Source organism: Pygocentrus nattereri, chromosome 8 (genome assembly GCF_015220715.1).
Source record: "Pygocentrus nattereri isolate fPygNat1 chromosome 8, fPygNat1.pri, whole genome shotgun sequence".
NCBI classification, from domain to species: Eukaryota; Metazoa; Chordata; class Actinopteri; order Characiformes; family Serrasalmidae; genus Pygocentrus; species Pygocentrus nattereri.
The window spans coordinates 46,910,720-46,921,803 of record NC_051218.1 but is presented as its reverse complement, the minus strand read 5'-3'; the positions used below and the strand labels follow the sequence as shown (position 1 = coordinate 46,921,803).

At 43.6% G+C, this 11,084-nt stretch overlaps 1 protein-coding gene across 4 annotated transcripts; it reads left to right on the top strand.

Annotated features, from left to right (window-relative positions):
• The first annotated feature begins 219 nt into the window (after positions 1–219).
• LOC108443114 (integral membrane protein 2A) lies at positions 220–6,185 on the top strand. 4 transcript variants are annotated; one of them, XR_005130605.1, is made up of 8 exons: positions 220–381; positions 750–884; positions 2,558–2,755; positions 3,032–3,142; positions 3,538–3,682; positions 4,320–4,507; positions 5,703–5,812; positions 6,006–6,185. XR_005130605.1 is itself a non-coding variant. In XM_017723542.2 (6 exons), the coding sequence occupies exons 1-6, from the start codon at positions 325–327 to the stop codon at positions 4,406–4,408; spliced, it is 735 nt and encodes a 244-aa protein (XP_017579031.1). In that variant the 5' UTR covers positions 220–324; the 3' UTR covers positions 4,409–6,185. The 4 variants fall into 4 exon arrangements, 1 of the variants encoding a protein (XP_017579031.1); XR_001859111.2 differs by having other exon boundaries at positions 5,703–6,185; XR_001859112.2 differs by having other exon boundaries at positions 4,320–5,812.
• The last annotated feature ends 4,899 nt before the right edge of the window (positions 6,186–11,084 follow it).

The following is an 11,084-nucleotide window of genomic DNA, read 5'->3' as shown; positions in this document are numbered from 1 at the left end:
GGGTTAGGGGTTATAGTTAGGGATTGTAGTTAAGGGGCAGGGGTTAGGGGTTATAGTTAGGGATTGTAGTTAAGGGGAAGGGCTTAGGGGTTATAGTTAGGGATTGTAGTTAAGGGGCAGGGCTTAGGGGTTATAGTTTGAGGTTAGGGGAAGTGACCGAGGGCGAGTTCTCCTTCTCGGATTAGACGCGTCCCGTTCCTAACATACCGAACACGACCCGGAAGTCTATTGCACGGAATTGCGAACAGAAGTGCGTCACTCTCCGCGCTGCGCCGTTTCTGGTCTGAAACCCCGCCGCTCGTTTCTGCCCCGAGCCGCTCCGTCATGGTGAAGATCGCCTTTAACTCCGCGCTGGCGCAGAAGGCGCTGGTGTCCGAGAAGGTGAGGCTCAGCTGCTGTGAACGGACCGAACCCGGACGGGTCCAGTATTCAAGCACAATTACTTTATCTCACGGTTCAGAATGTGAGACGCTCGCGGCTGCTCGGGGTCGGAGAGGACGGTGTCCGAGCGCCGCGGCGGTGACCGGCCGAGCCGCGCTGCTGCTCTCGGTCATCCATTTTAAAGCGCTGCGGCTGTCCAGACCGAACCTGCCCAGCAGCTCCGCCGCGGTTCGGCCCGCGCTCTCACCCTGACTGGGTTAGAGTTCTGACATAAGCTCTTGGCCGTCTTGTTGGTCAGAGCCGTTTCTGCCGACCTGCAGCCGCTTTAACGGCAGTGTCTGTTTATCTGTCCGTGTTTTACCGCGCAGGACCCAGAGACGGGCTCCGTGTACGGCAGCGAGAGCTCCACAGGCCGCTGCCTGCTCACCCTGCTGGGCCTGGCCTTCATCTTATCCGGCCTCATTGTTGGCGGCGCCTGCGTCTACCGCTACTTCACCCCCAAGGTACGTCTGGTCATCTGCCCGCTTTGGTCCTGTTGGGTCATCGATTGATTTTGTAGGACTGTCCCGCATGATGCGTGTTTTTACGTGCACCACAAAATGTGACCTGCCAGTGGGATGAGCTAAATACACACGACCCCTGCACGTGAAGACCTGGCGGTCAAGATAACAAATGTCCGCATTCCTGATACAGCAAATAACTAAGTACTACATCGTGGATCTGTTGACCACTTAATCTTACTACAGAGCACTGCACTAACGTGGTGGAGGTGTGTTAGTGCGTGTTGTGCTGGTACGAGTGGATCAGACACAGCAGTGTTGCTGGAGTTTTTAAACACTGTGTCCAAATCAAATTTATTTGTAGTGCTTTTTACAACTCATGTCATCACAAAGCAGCTTCACAGAATTCCCATAAAGACAGAGTTTTAACAGGAATGTAAAACCCCCAGGTGAGCAAGCCAGGGGGGCAACAGTGGCCAGGAGAACCTCCCTCAGGGCTGAGGAAGAAACCTTGGGAGGAACCAGGCTCACCAGGGGGACCCGTCCTCCTCTGGTCAGACTACCTACAGAGTTATTATACTACTAATATTAATAGCAGTAATATTAGTAGTAGGAATAACTGGGAGTCCATGAGAACATCAATGTAGGGTGGGCAGCTAGTCCAAGGCCGGTGGTGGTACCTGGGCATGGGCAGCTGGTCTGAAGACTGGACTACAGTCTGTAACTGTAGAACTACAAAGTGAAACTATATGGATAGTGGAGCGCACACGTGCATGTATGTGTGTGTGTGTGTGTGTGTGTGTGTGTGTGTGTGTGTGTGTGTATATATATATATATATATATATATATATATATATATATATATATATATATATATAAAATATTTTGTGTGTATTTAATGCACACATGGTTTCAGTAATGAATTGTTTGGCGTTCACTGAAAACATTATTATCAGGAAAACATCCCACCGATTTTTAAATTTATTTATTTTTCCATACAGTCATTGTAATGTAAACAGCCATTCGGAGTGGTTTGATATGAAGTGGGTTTCTTTACAGTGGCTTTAAATATTCTATATAATATCTATCTCTGGCAGTGTCTCAGTGTTGGAGGCATTTAGTGCTGGATGTCCACTGAATAATTCTGTCTCCGTAGGTTTTACTATAGCGGCACGTTTCAGCCGGTCAGGCCACTCTGACTTTGGCTACATGTTTATGGTTGAAATTTGCAAAGAAGATTGGTTAGAATTCCCCTTTAAACTGTCCAGACTAAGTAAGTTTGAAGTGCTGTGCAGTTACTGCCCCCTGTTGTATATAAAATGACTAGGCTGACAAACCCCCCGCCCCCCCACCCCAACACTGTGAAATATTACTAAAGGTCTCATTTACATAAACATCTTATATTGTGAGGCAACACGTTTTAAAACGAGGACCTTTTTAAGATGAGTGTGATTAACTAACCGCTCATTCGCCGTCGTTTAACGTGCTTCACCCTGTGGTTTCAGAGCTGTAGGGAAAGTAGGGAAAAAGTCAAACCCAGTTTCATCTTCCCTTTCGTTCCCAAAAAGCTAAAGCAATTGGCCTGTGAACAAGTTACTCCATTGAAATCCTGCTTCCTCTTTTCACTTCCAATTTTGGCCAGACCTTTTAGTGAAGGCGCTTTATTTGCTTTACAGAAACTGTACCACGGCTCCATGCAGTTCACCAAGCTGGACAGTGCTGATGTGCCCATGGATGTAGAGGCAAGAGAGCCTTACTATTTGCCCCGCATTGATGAGGATGTGGATATCCGTGACGACGTGGCTATCGTTAACGTTCCCGCCCCTCGCTTTGGCGAAGGAGACCCAGCCTACATTCTGCATGACTTTAAAAGAGTAAGGAATACACTGACACAGCAAGTAATGGAGGCACACTGCAAGCTTCTCAGGAAAATGACAAACTTGTTTTGGCGGATTTAGAAGCTGTAGGTCTGAAATCAGTGCATGGTTGATTTCTTATTATTATTCCCTCTAAACGTGAGTGGAGCTCTTTAATCATGTGTTCAGTAATCAGCGCGTTCGTGCTTTATTACAGAAAAAGTGTTAATCCTTAATGTATAAACAGTCGGCCAGTATTGACTGTAATCATCGCCGTATGTCCTCTATAAACAGAAGATGACCGCGTACCTGGACCTCACCCTGAGGACGTGTTTCGTGATCCCTCTCAACACCTCAGTGGTGCTGCCCCCTCAAGACCTCATGGATCTGTTTATGCAGCTCATGGTATGTGTGGAGCCTCAGAGCTCATAAACCTCCTTATGTGGCTACAGTAGGACTTCACTCTTTCAGCAGGCAGAAGTGTGGAAGTGGTGCAGTACACAGAACACGGGTTTATTGGGTTATGCTGCAAAGGTTTTGAGGTTAAAAGATTTCTGTGATTGATTGATTGGTTTATCACGGGGAAGAATAAAGCTGCAGGACAAAAACAAATCATCCATCCATCCATTTTCTAAGCCGCTTCTCCCTCAGGGTCGTGGACAAAAACAGATTTGACTAAATAATACTCAGCAAAATATCTGTCATATATGCGTTACGTAATTCTGGAATGTTTTTCATGTAGAAATCAGAAGTGTGAAAAGTTGTGTGATGCTGATCCTGTTGTCCTTGTGTCTGATCAGTCCGGCTCTTACAAGTCTTACTTGGTGCATGAGGATCTGGTGGTGACCGAACGCGTGGATGACCTCGGCCCTTTGGGCTACTACATCTACAACCTGTGTGAGGGCAAAGCCACGTACAAGATGCAGCGTCGCAGTGAGATTATCGGTAGGTGCTGTTCTGCTGGAATATTTTAATATATTTATATTTTCTTTGAAAATCTTGGACATCTGAGGTATTTATTGTTCCAGCATAGTAGAGTTTATAGTTTATCTAAGAAGCTAGATTAACATCTTCCTTTCATCTCAGGGGCTATGAAGTGTTCAAGACTGTATAAAATTTTGTGCGTGCGCTGATTTGCCAAAACCTGTTTTTCAAAGCTGCGAGGATCCCGTTCCTAACAAACGCTAGAAGTTAAGTCGCCTCATTTTTTCTGTAAATACATCAAGAGAACCTCTCCACCCGCTCCATTCTGCTTTTCTTTTGTCTCTTAAGACATATTATGACTTGCAGTGAATTGGAAGAGAAAAAAAACCCAACAAAACAAAAACTTCCTAGTGAGTATTTGAGATGAATTTACAGAAGATTGTGGCGATTATTGATTTCTAGGTTTTGTTAGCAGCGTCAGACTTGTAGCTCCCGGACGGCTGCTTCTCACTTCGGGACAGCTGACACAGTATTTTGGTGCTAACTAGTGTAAGTTGTGTAAGAAGTGAGCCCTGTATGTTGAACATGAGCTTTTCAGTGTGATGTATTTTTTATTGGTCCTGCTGGTTCTGATGGCCTTTGATGATCTCTACCACAGGCATCCAGAAGCGCTCGGTGGAGGAGTGCTTCAAAATCCACCACTTTGAGAACAAGTTTGTTACCGAAACCAGGATCTGCCGAGCCTGAGCGAGCAGGAAGTCAGGAGGGGACAGACACGATGATGGGAGCGGTCACCTCCCCCTCCCCCACTCCATTACAGGGGAGGGTGAGGCGAGGCAAGGCGAGGTGAGCTGAGAAAGGGAGGGATGGCTGAGAGGAAATGGCCTGTCTTCCAACTCCTGCTGTAGAGCTTAGCTTGGGGTGTTATTTTGTTTTCCGGAGCGACAGCAGACTTTTCCCTTCTCCCTCTTGGGGCCCAGCGACGTAGATCTCCTCAGCGTTTTTGTGTAATTTCTTACTGTTCTGTCGCCACCTGCTACAGCTCCCCCTACAGCCTAAGGGCTGCTATGACCATGTTTTCAGTGTGTTGGTTTGGTGATCCTTCCCTGCGCTGATCAGCCTTTTTTGTAGATCAGGGTTTGTGTTCTATCTTAAATATCTTGTGCACCTTGATGCCCTTTGACCTTGATTAACGCTTTCTTGGCAGAAGTGATTATTATTATTATTACTAAAGCACACGGTGACCAACCTCTGCTCTCACCTGTCCGTTAAGCTCCGTTTCCCTTTCCTGCTCCTAACCACTGCTCAGTGTACATGTACCCATGTAATATGTAGCTCTCTGATGGATATAAGCTTTTAAAACTCACCCTCTTTGTTTTCGACTGTATTTGAGTAACTGAACATATCACGTCACGCGTGACTCATAACTTCAGCATGTCTACTGTACTGTAATGTAGCATATTGGTTATGGAACCTTATGTCAGGAAGAGTGTTTTCCTACTGATTTATACCCTTCAGAACAGCCAATGGACACGAGTTCTCAAGAGCCAAAATGTGGCGTAATTGTGTTTGGCGAACTGTGATGTCACTGTGACGGATTTAGAGACTAAGCGGTTTTCTGGCTGACCATATGAGGAAGCATATGAAGGTTTCAGCTCAGCAGTGTAAGGGTTTGTTATTTGGGCCCTACCGGAGCGGTTTCGGCTGCAGAGCGGTCTAGCCTGGCCGTTTCTGTCTCGTTCGCTCCGTCTTTTCTCATCTCGTCTGGTGAACTCTGGCTTGTGGCTTGCCCGTCACTGGCTGAGTTTTACCCCTGAGCTACTTCCTGCTGCTGAGACCAGTGGTGTGTTAACCATCACTCGACTGATCAGCTAATATTTGAGAAAGACTTGATGTTTCGCTCATCGTCCAGCTACAGGATGATGCAATAAGGTGTAAAAATAAAAACGAATATACCAGCAGCTTTTTCAATTCTACCCTTTTTTCTTTATTTTTATTATTTTACGTCTATATATTTTAACGTGTGCTGTTGTTTCAAAAGCCCTGATCACTCTGGGTGCGTGTCGAGCAAGTTGTCAGACTGAGCAGCAGTCAGAACCTTGACTGGCCGCTGGCGCGTGGACAGGCCATGCTGAATATCTGTGCATGCAGGTCAGTGTAAACGTGCGTTTGCTCAGTATTGCTGTAAATATCCCTGAATCCGCTGCAGCTGTTACTTCCAGATGGGTTTTCCATTGTAACACTCTGTAACTCCAGTGAATCCCGCAGGGCACAATATCTCTTCATTGTTTTTGGAATCTTCTGCATTGTAAAACCAAGTTAATGAGAATTTTTGAAATTTCAGTTTGACTGCTGCTTAAAGAACGACAATCAAGACTGGAGTGAGTTGCTGTTTTCTGTTGTTTCTGCAGAGAAACAGGCCTGACAGACGCTGGACTGTTTAAAGAACTGCTGTCATGTTAAACTGCTGACTGAAACTCACTTTGTGCATCGTCATAAATAAAAATACATTTCTCTACTTAAATTGCTTGTTTTGATTTTTTTTTTATATAGCAATGATTCTCAACCTTAAAGTCCACCTGTTTATCACTAGAAAGCATGAAGGCCATAATTTTTATACTTTTTTCTAAAAAATGAACGGGTTTAGCTTGTTTTAAACCTGAAATGGTGACAAGTTAAATTGAATATTTATGCAACATTTTTCACAACACACAGTCAAACTCTTGAGTGAGCAGTTGGAGCTTCAGTGGAGAAAACTTATTTTTTCCAGGCAAGGAGTGAAAAACGGACGAGTCTGCTTTGTGCACTGTTGGTGCTGAGCTCCTGTTAACATCATTTACTGTTTAGAAATATGAAATAAAAGTTCTCTCTCCACTAGTTTTTACTGCATGATGTCCAGCCTTCTGCTGGCTCCCCCTCTGAATAGGCCTGAGGGCCACCAGAGGGAGCTTTGTGGCCCAGTGGTTGAGAATTCTAGAAGCTCTGATCTCTACAAATCACATAAAACTTGCGTTGTTTTCTGTTTGAGTGTTTTTTTTTTAATGTGTTGTCACCACTTGCACCTTTTGAGTTGTTCTGTATGAAGAATGCCTTACACTGTAATTCTTACATTTTCTTATTACATTTTAAGCTGATTTGAGTTTCCTGATTATGCCAGATGTTATACAGACGTTGACTTTTGAAAATGCCCGATTTTTCTTTAGCATCAGGTTTTGTGTTACACTGAGTGTTGATGTTTTCAGAGTTTTGCCTTTGGCTTTGTGGAGTTAGTCATGCAGAAGTGCAGCCGAATCGCTCCCTGTGTGCTCTGGCAGGGTTTTTGCTTCTGGTGGTTATCTGGCAATAACTTTTCATGACAAGGCCACTCCAGGATGTAAGCCTTTGTCTGAAGGCTGGCCAGCTCTTTCTTGTTAACTGGTCTCATGCTGAGAGACCTTTTAATGCTCTGATTTCTCACCTGCCACTCTGGGCCTCCGACATCAGCAGAGGGAGCACGGTAAAGACGAGGGGTGGGAGAAAAAAAACGATATCGCTGTAATTATTTTAAGAATAATGTTAATTAGGGCTGTAATGATGCCAAATTTAATCGGACACACTGTGTCTCTACACGTTTTACTACAGCAGAAAAGAGTGCCTGGATATGTGCTTTGGGTTCGTATGCAAATGTTTGTGTCTGAAGTCGAGATGGTTACTTTTTTTTTTTTTTTTTTTTTTTTTTTTTTTTTAAATGTTAAATAATTCTATGGAGCTGTTTATGTGGTACACAGATTAGTGTACCACACGGTTGGATCCACACCTAACGAGTTCATTTCAACACGGTCAGAGAATTCGTGGTCTTAACTCCAGTCTCACCAAACAACTCAAAAACCATGTTCTTGCTATATAAAGTCATTACAGATGTGTAATTTTTACATATTGGCAGCATTTTTATAGTCTTTTGTAGAATAATTTCAGTGGTCACTGCCTTTTATTTCTATATTTGCATATTTTTTATGTCTAACTGTGATTCAAGTCCACCACCATTCAAGTCTACCCCTCCCAAAGAAAAGCATTGTGACCTGCCTAAATGACTCTCGCCCTGTTGCACTCACACCAATCGTGATGAAGTGCTTCGAGAGAATAGTCATGACTCACATCCAAGAGACCATTCCGAACACTATAGACCCTCTTCAGTTACCGACGGAACAGGTCCACAGACGGCGCAGTGAACACAGACCTTCACACAGCCCTCACACACCTGGAGGGCAAGGACACGTATGTCAGAATACACACTCTTAAATTATGACTCCCAGAACAACACCAGCATCATCAAGTTTGACTGACACTACAGTCGTTGGACTGATCACTGGTGGGGACGAGACGGCGTACAGGAAGGAGGTGGCTGAGCTGGTGGCCTGGTGTCATAACAACAATCTCTCCTTGAATGCAGTCAAGACCAAGGAAATGATTGTTGATCCAAGGAGGAAGCAGGAGCTTCACACACCCCTGTATGTTGGTGAGACTGAGGTGGAGAGGGTGAAGACCTTCAAATTCCTCAGCATCCACATCAGTGAGGATCTCACTTGGTCTCACAACAGACACCTCATCATCAGGCAGTCCCAGCAGCGACTGAACTTTCTGAAAAGGCTGAGGAAATGTGGCATTCCAGCCAAAATTCTCAGCACCTTCTACAGGAGCACGACTGAGAGTGTTCTTACCAGCTCCATCAAGTTCTGGTATGGAAACTGCACTGCTCAGGACAGGAAGGCTCTCCAGCGTGTGATCAAAACTGCCCAGTCCATCTCAGGAGCAGCCGCCCCCTCACTACAGGACATTTATCACACCAGGGTCATCAGGAGGGCCCACAGCATCACCAGGGACAGTGCACACCCCCAGCACAGACTCTTCACACTCCTACCTTCAGGCAGACGTTACAGGAGTGTAAAGTCCAGGACGACAAGACTGACCAACAGCTTCTATTCACAGGCCATCAGGCTGGTGAACACCTCACTCACTGCCTCTCCCCCTCCCAGTCTGACCTGGTTTAACCTTCCACTCAACAACTGCACCTTACCTGCACTGCACTGCTGCTGTTAGAACAACACTGTTTACATCTATTACTGCGCAGAGTAATATTGTTTACTGTTTACATCTATTACTGCGCAGAGTAATATTGTTTACTGTTTACATCTGTTACTTGATGCACTTTATGAACAGCTGCTCTAAATATTTGCACATGTACGTGTAATTTCATTTCAACTTTGAACATGCTGTACACTTTTACTTTTTACTACTGTGTTTTAGAGTTATTCTGATATTTTTTATTATCTTAAGTTTAGATTTGGTGAATGGAGGAACAGCAAATCAGCAATCATTGTACAGTGTAACTGCCTGCTCTGCTGTGCACATGACAATAAAACTCTTGAATCTTTACTGTATATTAGACTTATTATAGTCCTCTCATACTATATATTAGTCCTTTCTGTTTTTTACAGCTGTGAAAACCAGTGCTTAAATAGCCATTATGGTTATATTTGATGCAACACTCATCCTGCACTAGAAGCACTCTGATGTCATTGAGGTCAACATCAGCCTCTTGTTCTGTAATCATTTTTTTTCCTCATTTGAATACTAAAGGACTGTGAGTGCTCTGTAAAATTAACAGGTCTGAAAAGATGAAAAATAATCTGCTGCTTATTTTGATCATAGTAATAGACTAAAGGAGAAGAATTGCAGTGGTTTAAACAGATTTCCTGGATTTTTTTCTCATATTGTCTCTCATAGTTGAAGTGTGTCTATGATGAAAATTACAGACGTCTCTCGTCTCAAGTAGGAGAACTTGCACAATCAGCGGCTGACTATATACTTTTTTGGCCCACTGTAGCTGTTTACAGTGTTAATGACCCTGAATATAGTTAAAGAGGTTATACACTGTAAACTTGAATTAGTTGACTTCACTTACAAAATCATGCAAACTTGCCTCAAAGTAATTGCATAGCAGGTTGGAGCTAAAATATCTCAGGTCAAAGTTATAGTTCCTCTCTAATTTCCAGTGATCCACACTTCTGCAGTGAGTGGGTTTAACTCAAACCTCCCAGTAATACTGTATAAATGGTTTCTATTGAACTGGCAGTGCTTTTTAAAGTTCTGCTTAATCTTGAATTAATTTGGTTAACTTGAATTAAAAAATGCATCCTTGTTTAATGGATTAGTAACCATTAAAACAGGTCTCTGGTGCTGTGTAGACGGTTTTGCACAGTTAGGAATGAAGGATAAAGCTACCTACTCATTTCTGAAAAATTAATTAATTCTGAAAATTATAATAATAGTTTAAGGTCTGATGAGAATCAGTACCTCTAAATCCGAGACCATGGTTCTCAGGTGGAAAAGGGCGGAGAGCCCTCTCTGGGTCTGGGATGAGCTCTTGCCTCAAGTGGAGGAGTTTAAGTATCTCGGGGTCTTGTTCACGAGTGATTGTACAAGGGAGCGGGAGATTGGCAGGCGGATTGGTGCTGGGTCAGCAGTGATGCCGGCTCTTTACCGGTCTGTTGTGGTAAAGAAAGAGCTGAGCCATAAGGCAAAGCTCTCAATTTACTGGTCCATCTACGTTCCCACCCTCACCTATCTGTAATGGAGTTGAAATTAAACAGTTGATAAAATATTGAGTTTCACCAAAATGACTCCATCTTTGTAAAAAGGGTTAAAAACAATTGTAAAAAGTTATTTATATTTTTATATAAAAAGGAAAAAAAAGAAAAATTCTTTTCTTGCTGTGACATCACTGCAGACTATGTCCCTCAGCTGCTGCCGTACCTCCATCAGACGAGTGAGAGCTCTGAGATGGACGGTGTGTAACTGCTGTGGTTCCTCATTAATATATAGTTTAATTCAGTTCATATAGAGGAAAAAACTTTGAAACATTGTTCTAACACATTATATGAGCATGTGGTAATCTTAGAGTGTGGTTTTGATTAGAGATGCTATTTTGTTGAATTATTGCTCGGACATGTGCTCCAGCTAGCTGAGCCTCGGTAGCTAGCTATATGGCCAGCTAAAATTCGCCCTCAGAAGCAAAGTTCCATTATAAAAACTTCTAATTCCGTCTTACTTTATATTCATATGCTCAGCTCGCGAGGTCTGCAGCCGTCTAAGGCAAGAGAGGATTAATACCCTGTAAAATCCATTTCAGGTATGTGCTCCCCAGTCTGTTCCCTCCTGAAATGTGCAGTGCATTTCGCTGATGCTCGCCAAGCAGCGTTAGTTTTGTATTTGTTCTGCAGTAAGTTCACTTTGTTTTGCCATAAGAGGAAAAAGAAAACACTTTTCTCTGTGATTTTGGGATTTTGTATGATATGAACAAACTATACGATCACATGTATGCTATTGTAATGTGAGGAGTGCTCTTTTGGGAAGAAATACTATGAGCTCATCAGACGAGTGAGAG

Coding starts and splice junctions, on each gene's coding strand:
- LOC108443114 (XM_017723542.2), top strand. CDS start 325: ATGGTGAAGATCGCCTTTAACTCCGCGCTGGCGCAGAAGGCGCTGGTG. Junction 885..2,557: donor ACCGCTACTTCACCCCCAAG/GTACGTCTGGTC, acceptor TTTGCTTTACAG/AAACTGTACCACGGCTCCAT. Junction 3,683..4,319: donor GCGTCGCAGTGAGATTATCG/GTAGGTGCTGTT, acceptor TCTCTACCACAG/GCATCCAGAAGCGCTCGGTG.